Consider the following 15,900-nt stretch of genomic DNA (forward strand, 5'->3'; position numbering starts at 1 on the left):
AAATCTCTATCCCATCCACACACTACTCCTTTCCCCTGCCGAGTGAGTCACGCCTACCCCGAAAGGGAAATGGCTTAATGGTGTAATAATAATAATAATTCTAATGATAAAAATGTTATATAATAAAAATGTAATATAGGATATGTTTCGGAAGAAAAAAGTAAAAAATTATTGAATTTGAAAGAATCAATGTATTATGCATTTTTTATATATTTTTGGACCCAAATTGACCCAAATTGGTTTAAAAGGCCAATTCCGAGTCTCGCAATAAGAGCCATAATCCGGAAAAGAATCTTGTTGCGAGGTTGCAGTGTATTCTCAAAATACGAAAATAACTAAAAAATTAAGGATGGTTACTTGTTTTGAAAAAGTTCCATTTCGAAATGGTAACAACTAGTTAATTTTTCCATGACGTGAAAAATATATCATTTATTAATATATTTATCCACCTGCATATCCATTAATTAGTAGCATTTCTACTAATTAAATTAAAAGATTATTATAGAACGACAATCTTATAATGTAATTAGGATTTTAAAATTTATAAAGCGTGGGACAAAATCTTCTCTTTGACCATAAGATCGTGAAGAAAGTGATTTACTACTATTTTCTTACTACCGGTCGTCAAATCTTGAAAGGATAGGTGTCTTTTATGACAATATCGATCCCAGTAGAGGTAAAGAAAATTTCAATTACTTAAATTGATTTCACAAGAATAAGATGGGTCACTGAGATATTATTTTTCATTAAGTTCATGGAAAACAAGGAACTCAGAGAAAAGTAAGGGAATTTTTTTGTTTAGAGGAAATTATGGAAAAGTCAGGAATTTTGACCAAAATCTTGCAAAAGTCAGGAAATTTCCAAAACAAGGCATTTTAAGTAGCTGATAGGGATAATGAAATTTAAATTTTCTTATCTTCATTTTAAGTTATTTTATTGTGTTTCTATGTTTGAAATGTTACAACATTAACATTCTGTTCTTTAAATATTATTGGATACGGAGAATAAAAAATTTTTAATGGATAAATCAAGTAATTTTGTACATTATTTTGTGGCTACCATCGTATAATATTGTTTTTAGTTATTTATTTGCTTCGTATTTTTATTTCTTTTTTTTCCACTAGCTCTCTCTTATTGATATTTTTAATTGAAAATTTTATTATTAAGTTTAAAATTTGTCTTTTTGGTTGGAAAATTCAACTGTTTTGGTATAAAATTACCCTTTTTTAAAGTAATATAAAATATTTCTTAATTGAAAATTCAACTATTTTTTGTTAAAAATTTCATTTTTTCAGAATAAAAATATAAAATTTTGGTTCAAAATAATCTCCTTTTGTTGAAAATTCGTTTTTTGGGTTGAAAATTCAACTATTTTTTAGAAAACTAATACCTTTTTGGGTAAAAATGCAACCGTCCCGCTTAAAAGTTTTAACCAGTTTATTTAAAAATCATCTTTGTTAGGTATTCTTTGTTTTACTTGAAAATTCACCTCTTTGGTAAAACTATTTTTTGAAAAATTACCTTTCCTAATTAGAAATTCAACTACATGGGTAAAAGCTGAATTACTTTGTTAAAAGTTTATTTTTCTAGTTGAAGTTTTATCTTTTTGTTTGAAAATGAAACAATCTTGTTGAAAAATAATTTGTTTAGCTTAAAATAAATTTGTTTTAACTGAAAAATGCAACTTTTAAATTTTTAATTGAAATACGATCTTTTCAGCGGAAAAATCGTCTATTTTTTTAAAAGGAATCTTATTGGTGTGAAATTTCCTCACTGTTGCTTAAAAATGCATTTGTTCAGCTGAAAATGAAACTTTTTGTGGAAACTTTATTCTTTCGGGATGAACATTTGTCTCTTTGAGTAAAAATTTGATAACTATGTTCAAATTTTTTTTGTTGATCATTAATTTTTGAGGTTGAGAATTTAAATTTTTCATCTTTGGTTAATAATTTATATTTTTTAGTAAAAAATTCAACTATTTCTTTGAGAATTTATGTAACTTTTTAAAAAAGTTGTGTTTTTGATAAAAAATTCTTCTACTTTCTTGAAAATTCGTGTTTTTGGCTTTGAAATTTATTTATTTTGATACAACTTTCATCTTTCTCAGTTAAAATATCAACTTTTTTGTTGAAACTTCGTCTTTTCGGGCAGAAAATTCGTTCTCTTTTGTTGAAAATTTATCTTTCTTCTTGAAAATTCTGTTTTTAAATAATTAAATTATTTGGTTCAAAGTTTAACTGCTTTTTATTGAAATTTATTCTTTTTTGTCGAAAATTCAACTGTTCTGTAAAATAATTTTCTTCTTCTTAAAAATGCATCTTTTATTGCAGAAGTAATATTTTTTGGTTGAAATGAATAAATGAATAAATTTAAAATATTGATACCATCAGCATCACAAGATTAAAATGATGGTCGTTGAATAATAACGTTTAAGGAAAATAAGAAATTGGTTAGAGAAAAATCAGAGAAAATCAGGGAATTTGGATAATTGAATTTTTTGGCCACCCTGAATAGGTAGAAAAAGTATTTAAAATATTTTTAATTGTAAAATGTGATATTCTAAGGTTATTTTTTATCCTTAAGGGTACCTATTCTATAAAATTCTTGATTGAAGGATAAATTTCTTACCTCATTGCATATATCAGCTCTGTATTTTTCCAAAAATTTCTTAAAGGCTTCAGACTTGCTTTCACTGAATTTTGAAATGTCAATTGGCGAGTACTCGTATGCATGTTGAGACTTTGCATTAATTTGGAAAGGTGTTGTTGTTTGTGCTTCTTTATTTTCGTAAGTTAAACCTGTTTGATTGGCAGAGTCAACCAATGCTTTTATAACATTTTGGAAGGTCTCGCGATGTGGAACAAGTCTTACATAGCCATCCCTTTGATCATCAACATTTCTGTCCATTAAATTAACCCGTTTGTTTAACAAATTTGCAGTTGATTCTATCTACTTAAAATATATTTATGTTTAAATTATCATTATTAATAAATTATTCAGAAATAAAACCATTGCAATATACTATGGATGTATTCACAATGGGTGTATTTATTTGTGCCCTTTTTATGGGCATTTTTCTCTAACATAGGTATGTTAGGAATTCGCTACCTCATAGAATCAATTGACCTCATGTCAATTGATGTCTTCTGTTGCAATTCATAACTTTTTAACTCACAATAGTGTTATATTCCAAATTAAAACCACATTTTTCTCTATGAAAAAAACGTAACATTTTGTTAAGCTATTTAAGTTTCTATTGATTAGTAAAGAATGTTCATCAATGTTCGTGAATAGATCAATCCATGCGTCTCGAGGACGCCAAAAATTAAATCAAAGGCATTAGGATATTTTTTTAAACAAAAGATTTAATTTTAAATTTAAGAATATTGTTCTTCAATCAAACATGAAATTGTTACATATTAAGTCAAAAAGGAATTTAAAAATAATCTGAACAAAATATTTCAATTTTGAAAGAAATTTCAATTAAAATAATGAATCATCGACCGAAAAAAAGAAGAATTTTTAACAAAGTAGTTCCACTTTCAACTAAGTAGACGAATTTTCAATCAAAAAAGGTATTTCAGGTTATTCAAGTGAAAACTAATTTAAATACCCTGTAAATTCAAGGTTTTTCCATTTTCCTTTTTATGAGATTTTTATCTTAAAAACTATGAAAAACGTCCAAAGTGCAAAATTTTGAAGTGAAATTTGTAATATTACAGGATCAATGTGTAAAGAAAAGCTTACATTTTTAATAGAACTAGCAAAAATTAACCGTTTGACCTAATTTTTGGTTTTCAAAATTATTATTTGAATGTAAAAAAGCAATAAAAATATAGTAAAAAGGGTATTTTCTATTTATTGTAAAAATTCCATTCTGACTGTTTTTTAATAATTACGTTACTTGTGATCATGCAAAGTATAGATTGAAATATTCTTTTATACTTGTATTAATTTTTTCTGATTAAATAAAATGTTACATTATGCAAATAGTCGCATTTAATTCTATCTTGATCAATAGATCATCCGGAAATACCTTGTAAAATTATTTTTTAAATGTTGTAAAAATATTAAAAGTACGGTCTCAGATTATGGCATGCGCTTAGGGACATGTTTTATCAACGAAAAATATAGTATGCAAATTTAAAAAAGTTGTGGGTAAGTGCAAAAATGGTGTTATTCATATTGAATCTAATGGAATTTTCTCGCTATAATACGAAAGTTTGAGATAAAAATGACATTTTTATGACATTTTTCGGGCGCAATAAATGGTGTAAAAAATCAAAGTTGTGCGGTGGGAATTATTTCTTGAACATTCCTTAAGGGTCGACTAAACTTTAATTTACGAAAAGTTAAGAACTACATTTGTTAATTTTTTCCAAACCGTACTTTGCTCATTTGAAACCCCATTCTAATTTCAAAAGCCCCAGGGCGCAGGCTAATATTTTATAATATAAATATTCAAACTTTATATAGCTTTTTTGCTGAGAAAATAATAGAAACCTCAATCTCAAAAAGTGGTCTGTTTTTTTTAACGATAGTGGCATCAATTTCTGCTGCACTTCCAAGATCCTTCCACTGCCCTATTGTCTTAAGAACAGCATTCTGAACACGACTTTCTTGTTCGATCCTTTGAATCTCAATTTGTCGAATTACAGCATCTCTTCCAGCTTCATTAAGACATATATAAAATTGGCCTTCTTCAGTGGAAGATGGGGCATAGCCTATTAAAATGTTTGTATCTGGAAAATTTTCGATCTCCTCTTTTACTGGTAAAAAATCACTACTTTCGTCATGAAGATCAATATTATCTTCAATTAATTCCTTTTTTACGTAAAGCCATGGAAATTCGGTAGTGATATTTTCATCGATTACACAGCCTATTATTTTTTGAGTTATATGTGACAGATTTAATCTAGCGATTCCTGACACTCCCTGAAAAAGTGATTCAGTCAAGAACTTCTTCATTTTATTCTTTTGTCGATAGAATGCCAGTTTTTGATGAACTTATTCTAAACCCAAAATATTTATATATAGCAGTGAAAAATATCGTCTCTATCTCCGCTGGGATTCAAGCACATAGCCTTGGGTTCGAATCCCATCGTAGATAGAGATGATTTTTTTCATAGCAATAGATAAAAATTTTAAGTTCAGACTAAGTAGGCTAAAAACCGTCATTTTATCCACAAACATGTATATTATGTCAAGAGAATTTTCTCAGTTGGTACAAACGATTGATTGTGAATATCGGATACGTCTTTCTGGAATTGCATCAAGTTTACCCAAGTCATCTGTTATTGATAAATCAGTAGTCACCATTGTTGAAGATACAAAAGAATCAAGATTGTAGATTGATTTTCTCTTTCGTTTCATGTCTTGACTTTCAATTGCTTTAAGATAAAAACAAAAGCTTGTTCATAAATATTACTATTTTTAATTTTTGAAAGATTTCCTTTTCCATCTCCCCCTTATTAATTCTGTCTACGTGACAATGAGACACTATCAGCTTAAATTACGGTTTCGGTAATAATTTTTGTAATTAAAGCTTATTACCTGATTATCAATTTGACAAACAGTAAAATGCAATTTTTTGTTATTTACAAGAAAATCGGTTGGTAACTCAGGCAGTAGCGCTTCGGCATCATAGTTGAAAGGTCACGCATTTGATTCTTGCTGTTTGCAATCTCCTTTATTTTATATTTATTAAAATGCTTATACCAATAATCTTTAAAAATTAGTCAAGTAATCATTTTTCAATGCCTTTTTTACGGAAAAATTCAATTTTTTAAATTTTATCATGTTTTTGGCAAAAAAATTTATTATTAATAAATTTCGTGATAGATTTTCCTATTTTTATCAATTATATTTGGAATTAGAAGTAAGATTTAGGGTTTTTATATAAAAATGCATAGAAAATAATTCTGTTCGCGAAAACATGATGAAATTAAAAAAAATGAGTTTTATCTTGAAAGAAGGCATTATAAAATTAATATCATCATGATTTTAAAAGATTGTTGAAGGAAATTCTATTTATAAGCATCTCACTTAATAAACACAAAATAAAATAAGTTTAGGCAGCCAAAAATGAACACGTAACTTTTCGGCTATGGATACATCATTTAAAAAGTAACCATTTTTCGAAAATTAGTTTCAAGAACCTTATTTTTGAATGCTTCTGTTTTTAAATGAAGTTTGAAATTGTTTAATTCAGTTCAAATTCAAATGCGAAAAGTGTCAGGACGATTTCACTATTAGGTCTTTCAAAATTGCAAAATTTAATATTGAAAGCCTTAATAGTCATGGTTGTATTCAATAATTTTAGATTCAATTACTCGATATTGTTCGGTTTAAATTTTAGTTCGTTTGAAATTTAATCATTTTATATAAAAATATTCTAAATTTTTTTATTTAAATTTTAAGCGTACACAATTTCTGTGTTTTTTTTAATTCTTCAGAATCATAGAATATTAAATTGAACGACTTAAAAAAAGATTTTAGAACAAGGCGTTAAAAAATGAATTATGATTTATTTTAAAATATTCAAAAACACTTAATATTTCCAACTCAACCTAATAAAAAAAGAAATGTTATTTTCGATGTTATATTTTCAAGTTGTCCGATTTTTAGTTAAAGATTAAAAAAAGGAATAATTTAAAATTAACAAATATATGATTGAAATATTTCAAGAATGAATAATAATTCTAGTGAAGTATTGAAAATAAATCTAGTTGAACTTAGGAAGTTAAAAATTGTATTGGTGAAATTAAAAAGATAAAGAAGTCTCATTTTCCACTTGAAGTTAATTGATTAAATATGAAAAAGCTCTCATTTAAAAATGGTTGATTTAAAAAAAATTCAAGTTAAGTTTATATTATTAAAATTTGAAAAGGTTTGAATATAAAAAAGTCTTAATTTAAAAATTCTTGGTAATTAGATTTCTTACTTTAAAATCATGTTCGTGTTCGTTTAATTTACAGCGTTTCGTTATTAGACGATGAATTTATTTTTGCATAAAAGAAAAACTTGTCTGATCAGTTTTAATATTAATTATGAACTTTTTCATTTAACAAGAACTTAAAATTCTGAAATTTCAGAAATTTTAATTGTGAATGATTGAATTTAGTATTTCATTTTAAAATCTCAAGTTACAGTCACACTTTAAATTTGAAATTCTTTAAATTTTAAATAATTAAAATTTGAACGCTTTTAATTAGAAATAGTGCAATTCAAAATCCTTCTAATTTCAAAAGGTCTAATTTCAAAATTTCGTATTTGAATTTCTGTTTCAAATATTCAATTTTAAATGCTTTTATTTAGAAATTATATAAGTCTGATTTCTTTCCATTCCATTCGAAAACTTTCCCTTTTTTCAAAATTTTATCTAATTTAAAATTTTTTTATTTGAAACTTCTTCATGTTAAAATCGTTCAATATATATGAATATATATTTTTTTATTGCAAACACTTTCGATTGAAAATTATTTATTATTATTTCATGAATATACTGTTATCTTTATTCATAAGTAATGGCCGATTTTATTTGAAACTAGGCAGTCCTGATCTGGATGATGCTGCAGAATTGTTTGGGGTTGAAATATATTGTTTTCCAAAGTGAAATATGTGATACCTATCTTTTGCTTTTCACCAAAAAAATTTGTATTAACTAGGCGCTGCTTGTATATTTAGGTAAATTATGAAAATATAACCGAATTTTTCTTTTTGCGAAAGCTTGTAGTGCGATTCCGAAATTTAAAAAATCTCTAAAACGGCGTAAGGTAAGTGTGCCAGTTATCGGAAGCTTAAGGCGAATTTCAGATTTCAAATGCGCACTTTTAGAAAGGTAAATTACTTATTACTTGTAACATATCCTATTAGAATGAATATTATAAAAGTTCGAAGTTATAAATACGAGAATGTATGGGTTATCGGCGAGTCAGAAATCTGCCTGCTCCAGTTATCGGCACTTCGATGTGTGAGTGATCGGCAATAGTGTTTACGAAAAAAACATTTTTGCTCAGAACGAAGAAGACGACAGCTTACTATATGTAAAATACTGCCCTTCTGCCGACAACCCATGCATTGGCGAAGACTGGCACATTTACCTTATATTTAAAAAGAATAAAATAAAAATCGAGTTTTATCAAACAGGTCACCTTTAATTAACAAATTTTTTTTTTAATTTACAGTAATATGATTGAGATATCCTGTGAGTTCTGTCTTCTTAAAACTATTCTTTCATATATAAAAACGTTTGGTTTGTTATATAAATGAACTTTTTCGTAATATCATTTTTTTCAACATTTTAAGTTTTCATTTGTTTACATATTTTTTATAATGATGATAATTACAGATATGGAAAATTTCCTAAAAATAACCCTTTAAAATTTTTAAATTATCGACAATATTTTAGAATGAAATTGACATATACGGAAAGTCAAATTTAATGAAACTAGAGAAATTCAGTTTCAGTTTTATGAAATTAGCAAATTATTAGCATTAATAAAAGCTAAAAAATTTTTATTCCCAACATTTAATCTAAGTACCGAAAATATAAATTTCCAAGAAGAAAAATATTTAAAATGATTGTTTTTAATCTGTTAGAATAATATATTATGGCATGCATTGTATATACTGCATAGATTTACGTTTTAAATAGCACTTCAACAATTCAAGCTGTTCACTAATACCTTTGAAATAAAACATTATTTTAACCCTTGTAAATAATAAATATAATCTTTTGAGGAAATTTCAAACTTCGATAATTTTTAATTGCCGTAATTTACTTATTTCGACAATTTACTAATTTCGAGAATGTACCATTTTTGAGAATTTACTAAATTGCATCTTGAAATTTAGGATCTTGACAGTTCTATCATTATGTAATTTCGGTAATGTAATAATATAGTAAATTTGGCGTTTCTGAATTTTTCTAGTTTTTTTAATTTTTCTTTCGGAATGTTTCAATTACGTTAATAAGCATTTTCTGTAGTTTGATTTTTGGAAACTATATCATTCCAATGATAAATTTCCGAAAACTATGATACATTTGCGTAAATCAATTTAATTTTTTATAAATTCAAGACAATTTTAGAAAATTTCAATTTCAAATTTTTATTTTTTTCGGTTACAGTTACCGATTTTTCGAATGCATTTCCGATTCGTCCCGAGTCGAAATATAGGCCCTACTTTGACACTTCAAGTGGAAGTATTGCCCCTACTTTGCGGCTGTTAATTCTACTAGCTCCTACGTAGCCACTCCAGAAGATATTTTCATTCTATTTTGCTTCTGTATAAGGTTCAGCCCCTACATTGAAGGTCTTTCCTCTATATTCTTGAGTTTTACTCATATCTCCTTTAAAGCTCCATATTCTCCGCAGAATTTTTGAATTCTCTTTTAACGCTCTTAAATCGTAACGCACAAAATATGTGACGTCGTTGCCTTGACACCTGCGCCCTCGTCACAGATACTTTGTTGTTTTCTCTAAAATTCCACCACTACAGTTTGTGAAAGCAACTGTTTAATTGGTTTTGAATAATAAATATTAAAGTGATAACATCGAAATGGCTTCAAGAGGAAAGAAGTTTGCCCTAATCTGGTGGCTGCAAGTAGAAGGAAAAATGCAAACCAGCGCTAAGATTTTAAAGATATTTATAAAGAACTCAGATTCAAAGAAAAATGTTATCAAATACACGAGAAGAAACGTCAAAAGAAAAAGGTAAGAGAAATAGAAATCTTTTGTCTTGAGTTTTTTGTGTACCACAAAAAATAAATCCAAATTAGTTACCACAGATTCTGAGGAAATAGATTTTTATTTCACACAATTTTCTTTTGAATTGAAGAATCACGAAGTTTAATGATTTCAGATTAAAAATTTAGAAAATAGGAAAATTTTAAAACCTTCAAAATTAAATATTTGAAGCTTCTGAAATTCTAGAATTTATAATTGTTATTACAGAACGAAATTATAATTTGAAGTTCAAGCTAATTAGTTGAATTTTTATAAAATCAATGAATGAATTGAATTATACTTAACAAACTTTCAAACTAACTAATAATTTTAAATGTCAAATTAAAAAAATTAAGAAAAATTCTACTCCAGAACCTTAAATTTTAAAGAATTCGAATTCCATTTTAAACTGACAAAATTTATATTCACCAAAAATTGTGTTATTAAAACTTTTTTAGAGTCAAAGCCTTTAAATTTTCAATTATTTGTGTTAAATTAAAACCACATAAAAACCAATAATTTTTAAATTGCTAATTAAACTTTCTAAATTCAACTAATTTTCTTCAAATTTTGAAAGAGGTTATTAGGAATTATATATTTTCATGTAGTGACTGTTTTAAAAATATGCTTTTTTAATTAATGGTATAAAGAAAACTTGTTCTTCTGCGTCAACAAAGCTACGTGTGATACTTTCGAGGAAATGGAACAAATATTCAGATCATTGCACCGGGTTGTGCAAAATTGCTCTTTCGTCTAAGAATTTGTAATAAAACTAAATAAAAAAAAGACATTGAAAACAAATATGATTGCAAAAGCATGGCTATGCATATAACTTATCAATAAGAATTTAGGTTCTTAGAGTTCTGAACTTGAAAGAAAAATGAACTATTTTCTTTTTTTTACCTGAAGTTTGTCTTCCATTATTACTTTTATAGGTTAATTTATAAATTTGAAATGTAATTTCAGATAAACGATCGCCTACAACATGAATTCTCTGTGACATTTACTGTATAATTAAATAAATTTTAATTGAAATATAATTCCAAACAAATCAGAAGTAAACACTTTTCTACTTTATACATGTAATTTACATTGTAGTTGAATCATAAATCCTCTCACGTTTTACCTATTGTTCTGAGACGAAGACTTATTTGAAAAAAAAGTTTTTAGGACTAAAAAACATTAGACACACCTATTATAAAAAAGGGTTTTTAACCTCATAAAAATACTTCTTTTATTTCTGATTTCTCAACTCTGTTTTGAAAAATATTATCTTAATGTGATCTTTATTTTGGTCTTCTCTATGACTGAATTTCATTTATTTTTATTCGAAATAATTTTATCAAAAGGTGTTGAAGAAAAAGCCATAACTTCAGAATTCAATTTCTTTACTTTACTTCACATACAATACAATTAGAAATTTTTCCCCATGTTTTGTGTCATTTTTATTTTTTTCGTAAGAATTGAAAATTTGTAGTATAAAATTTCATTTAGCCAATGAATTAAATAATATTGTAAAAATTCATGTCATTAAAAAAGTGATTTTTTACATTTTAATAATTTTCAATGAACAAATCGAAATAATTATTATTGTTATTCTAATTACTATCTATTAGACGTTACAGCCTTTATCAAACAGTCTTACATAATAGTATTTTTTTAAGGTGTGTATGAATAAGATTTTTCACTTTTCAAACATCATTTATTATTACACCTACATTATTATTTTTATTATATTTATTTACTATTCTATCAGTGGCTGAACATTAAATTTGACTTGAAAGTCGCGCCAATTTCAAAACATTCGATTCCGCTTTCGCGGCATCAATCAGAAGCGGAGTAAGTGGTGACACAACTCTCCCTTGGGTGCGTTCCAGGGGACCACCGGGGTGCACTCGTGTACACTCCGAGCCGTTCCACGACGTTAGGTGAGTGTTGGGCTTTACTCGGGTGAATCGTTCAGTGGTCACTCGGGTGAAGAGTGGGGGTCACTCGACGGGTGACTATTTCACCCACTGAAACTAGGTAGGTGGAAGTGAGTGAACAGTTGAATTGGCGGGTAGAAGTGGCGAGAATCGCAAGTTTAGTAGTAGACTAAAATTTAGTATCTTCATCATCTAAAGTTTAGTATCTTCATCACTTTCCACTATTATTGAACAAATCACTGTTTGTAATAACAATGACCTCATTACTGAAGCAGCAATTAAAATCTTATCCTGTTATTGCATTTTTTTAAACTTTTGTGTAACGTATTCTCAACTATCTTTCACCAAACATACACTCGACGCACACTCGAAACCGTTCATTCTACCATTCTCCTTGCACTTCACCCTGTTAAACTCCGCCCACTTCTTTATTTCACCCACCAATTCACCCGGGTGGTCGCCTGGAACGCACCTCTTGAGGAACTCTAGGCTAGTCGAGAGGCTTTAGACGTAAGGAATGCGAAAATTATAGGGTTCGAACCCGCGGCGAATAAAAATTTACAGAGCGTGCGATTATAAATAGTGTAGTGATTGTGTAATAGTAAATAATTGTGTGCTTAAACATGTGAACAAATATTAGAGTATAATAGTCATAATATAATAATACAAAATATTAATTTTTTTGTGACGAAAAATCAGGTATAATTTTATAGAACTGTTCTCTATAATTTCGGGACTAGTTTAACGCAATGTAAAACAAAGACAATTTTAACTTTTATTAAACTACCCAGCGTATCCTTTACTATGGGATTAGTTCTATAAAATTTAATGGTTATTTTTTTCCGTGTGCAAAATAACTTCAAAAATTACGCAAATGTCACTGTGTCTTCTTCTCCTTGCTCTCCTTTTGTTAATTTTTTGTCAAAAACTAAGCCTCTATTTTGATGCCTCAAAAGGAGGATTTGGAAATATGTGCCCATCAGAGTCCTAAAGTAGGGGCAAAAATCGTATGGAAATATCCTCTACTTTAAAACCTTAGCCCCTACAAATATTAGCGTGAATATTATCAAAGTATGGCCTATATTTCGACTCGGGTTGTATCTAAAAATTCCAAAACTTAGAATAAAGAAGTACTGTTTATTAACATTTTTAAATTAAAGTTAAGTCACCTATTAATAAATATTCAAGGAACACTTTCTATCCGCATTTTTTTTCATGTAACCCAACCCCTCTCACCAGTCATCTTTGGCATTTGTTTAAACAAATGTTTCTCGGTATATCATGAAAATGCCTTATCTTCTGAAATTAATAACGCAGATATTGAATGCAAAGAGCTATATTTTGCTTTAAATACAGTTTACAATTACTTAAACAATTTTCAATTTGTTTAAACAACGTTTTACCCCTGTGAATATATAAAAAGCTACTATACTATTAAACTAATGATGCAGCTAATGAATATTAAAAATCATATTTATTGTTGAAGACATTTTTGAAATTATTTAAAATATTAGTAATCATTTGCATGCGCTTTTCCACACAAAAGGTAGCGCGCAATCTATATTTTTTTAATCCCTTGCACTCTACCGCTTACAATGTGCTTTCTTATTTCAGAATTTATAGACTAAATGTTGGATAATAATAATTTTTCAAGCTAGAATTTTTTTTTATTACTATGGAAAGGAGCAAGAGATATTAATTGTTTAAATAATTGAAAATATCTAAAACAAAAAGTATAATTCTTAAAATTCATCAAATGTATCATTAATCCAGAAAATATTAACTTTTCACGATTGGCAGGTGACAAAAATTTGTTTTAAATAAAAAAATTATTATTTAAAGAATTAAATATTAGTTAAAAAATACTTGGAAACTTGTAACTTATCAAATAAAAATAATAAATGTAGAAAAAATCAAGAAAATAGCATGAATTTTACATAAAACTGGTATTTTGCATTGTGGGACATTTTTCGGGCACAATACAAGGAGGTTGGGCGGGTGAAAATTAAAGTTTATTGAATGAGAACTATTCCTTGCAGATTCCTGAAAAAGTTTACAAAATGTTAATAACAAGTAAGTAATTCCATTTTCAATTATATTCCTAAACCGAAATTTTCCTAACTTCGAAAGTAATTTCAACAGCCCAAGGGAACTAGTTAATGTTGACTAATTAAACAAAAAATTGAAATTTCTTTTTCTGAAAAACGAACAAGATACAATTTTCTCAATGAAATGATCGTTATTATTTGGATAAACTATCTAAAGATGCAAGGTGCGCTAAGTTGATGAGAGATTTTTTTTCATAAAGAAAAAAAAAGAAAAATACTTTTCTCATATTTTGTCTTGGTAAACAAACTATATTCCAGTACCAAAATATTCTGTGATATCACCAGGGTTAGACAGCCCAAATTAATATGAAATTGGTCTAATGTTTCACTTGCGAATTTTTTTTAACCTTTTAACTTGATTTCAAAATCTTGTTTGTCTTCCTGTTCCCAATCTCCTTCATTTTCAAATTGATTTTCCTTATACTCATCTAGATCTTCCTCAAAATCTAATTCGTATTCGAGTACTTCTTCAGTTCGCTGATCTTGGTGACCTTCGGAAAAACGGAGACCGTTTTCTGAGTCCGGATGTTCTTCCCCGTAATTTTCTTCGGCGTCCTCATCCATGGTGGGTTTATCCAGAGGTGAGAAAACCCTTCGATTTTCTGATTGAATTCACTTTACAGAGTACGGGTTTTTTATTACCTCGCTTTGTTCTTCTTATTATTTGAAATGTCTGAATGAAAACTAAATATGACAGATTGAATGGCTTTAATGAAACAGATGAATTAATCATTCGTTTAATTTAAAAAAAGCTTCCAATACGAAAGAATTTAAATGTAAGATAAAAAATGCAATAGTAAGAATTATTTCACACTAGTAATTATATACGCGCGATGCATTTCGCCAGTAATTTTCCACTGCCAATTAATAATATACAAATATAAAACAATATTACAATCATTCCAATTTTAAATTTTACAATTTAAGCACTTTAAAAGAAAGTATAGAAAATTACAAAGCTACATAAAAAATATTCAGTTTTGAATGTTTCTTCGGCATTTGTCAATTATGGAAATTTTCAATTTAAAGTTAATATACAGTAAAATAGTTAAACCTTAAATATGCATTTGTATCAAACTAGTCCTTTCTAATGCTTCATTTAGTTGAATTATTTAAAATCTATGTTTTTTTTCACCATTCTGAATTGTCTGAAATGCTTTACAGCTCCTTCAAATCATATTGAATTCTTTTAAATTCCTTAAAATCTTTTGGATTCCTACGAATTCCCTGATATACCTGAAATTATCGGATTTTCTAAGTAATCTGAATTTCCTTTTCTTGCAATATTTTGAAGTTATTAGGCGTCCCTGAATCCGTGGAATTCCCTCATTTATTTGAATTCGTGCAACTTTTTGAATTCTCGGAAATTTTTGAATTCCGAGGACTTCGGAATAATGCAAAAAATATAAAAGATTTCAGAAGAATTAAGGGAATTCCAGGATTTCAGAGAATTCAGAATATTTGAGTGATTGGGAGGCATTTTCAAGGAATTCAGAATATTCAAGAAATTCAGAATACTCAAGAACGCCAGAGAATTTGAAGCATTTTAGAGCATTTAAGAAATTTACTTAATTTATTATATTGCAGAAATTGAATGAGGTAAGAGAATTCAGGGAATTCAATGTGCTTATGGCATTCAATGTGTTCCGAGAATTCGATAAGTTTGAGGAATTCTGAATATTTAAGGAATTCAGGATATACAGAGAATTAAAAAAGTTTCAGGAATTCAGAATGTTGAATGAATTCAAGATATTGAAGGAATTCAAGGAATTCAGCAGAGTCAATAAATTAAGTATATTCTCGGAATTCGAGGATTTCAGGATATTCAAGAAATTCAGAGAATTGCAATGATTTGCAAGAATTTATGTTATGTAGGAAATTTAGAGAAATCAAAAAATTTTAGGAATTCAAAAAGATTAGAGAATTCAGAACATTCAAAGTTTTTCGAGAATTCAAGAAAATGAAGGATATCTTTAAGCGAATTGTAAGAGCTCTAAGAAGACAATGTTAAAGTTTTAAAAGAGATATGAGAATATTTAATTTAGTGGGACGATGGTCGTGGGGGCTAAAGCGTAGGCTTTGGACCCACTCCTTCGGCTTGCGGGTTCGATTCCCGCCTCGCACTCTGGAAGAGTCTCG

At 27.9% G+C, this 15,900-nt stretch overlaps 1 protein-coding gene across 1 annotated transcript in view; it reads right to left on the minus strand.

Annotated features, from left to right (window-relative positions):
• Window positions 1-14,434, minus strand: part of LOC117180568 (WD repeat-containing protein 63-like) — a 58,616-nt gene extending 44,182 nt beyond the window's left edge. Inside the window, exons 1-4 of the mRNA XM_033373064.1 lie at window positions 14,109-14,434; window positions 5,233-5,390; window positions 4,504-4,935; window positions 2,629-2,949 (exon numbers count right to left, since the gene is read on the minus strand). Coding sequence (XP_033228955.1) covers window positions 2,629-2,949; window positions 4,504-4,935; window positions 5,233-5,390; window positions 14,109-14,325 — 1,128 coding nt within the window. The 5' untranslated portion in view covers window positions 14,326-14,434. The remainder of the gene's footprint in view (window positions 1-2,628; window positions 2,950-4,503; window positions 4,936-5,232; window positions 5,391-14,108) is intronic.
• Between the last annotated feature and the right edge of the window lie 1,466 nt (window positions 14,435-15,900).

The sequence above is a fragment of the Belonocnema kinseyi genome, chromosome 9 (assembly GCF_010883055.1).
Source record: "Belonocnema kinseyi isolate 2016_QV_RU_SX_M_011 chromosome 9, B_treatae_v1, whole genome shotgun sequence".
Lineage (NCBI taxonomy): Eukaryota > Metazoa > Arthropoda > Insecta > Hymenoptera > Cynipidae > Belonocnema > Belonocnema kinseyi.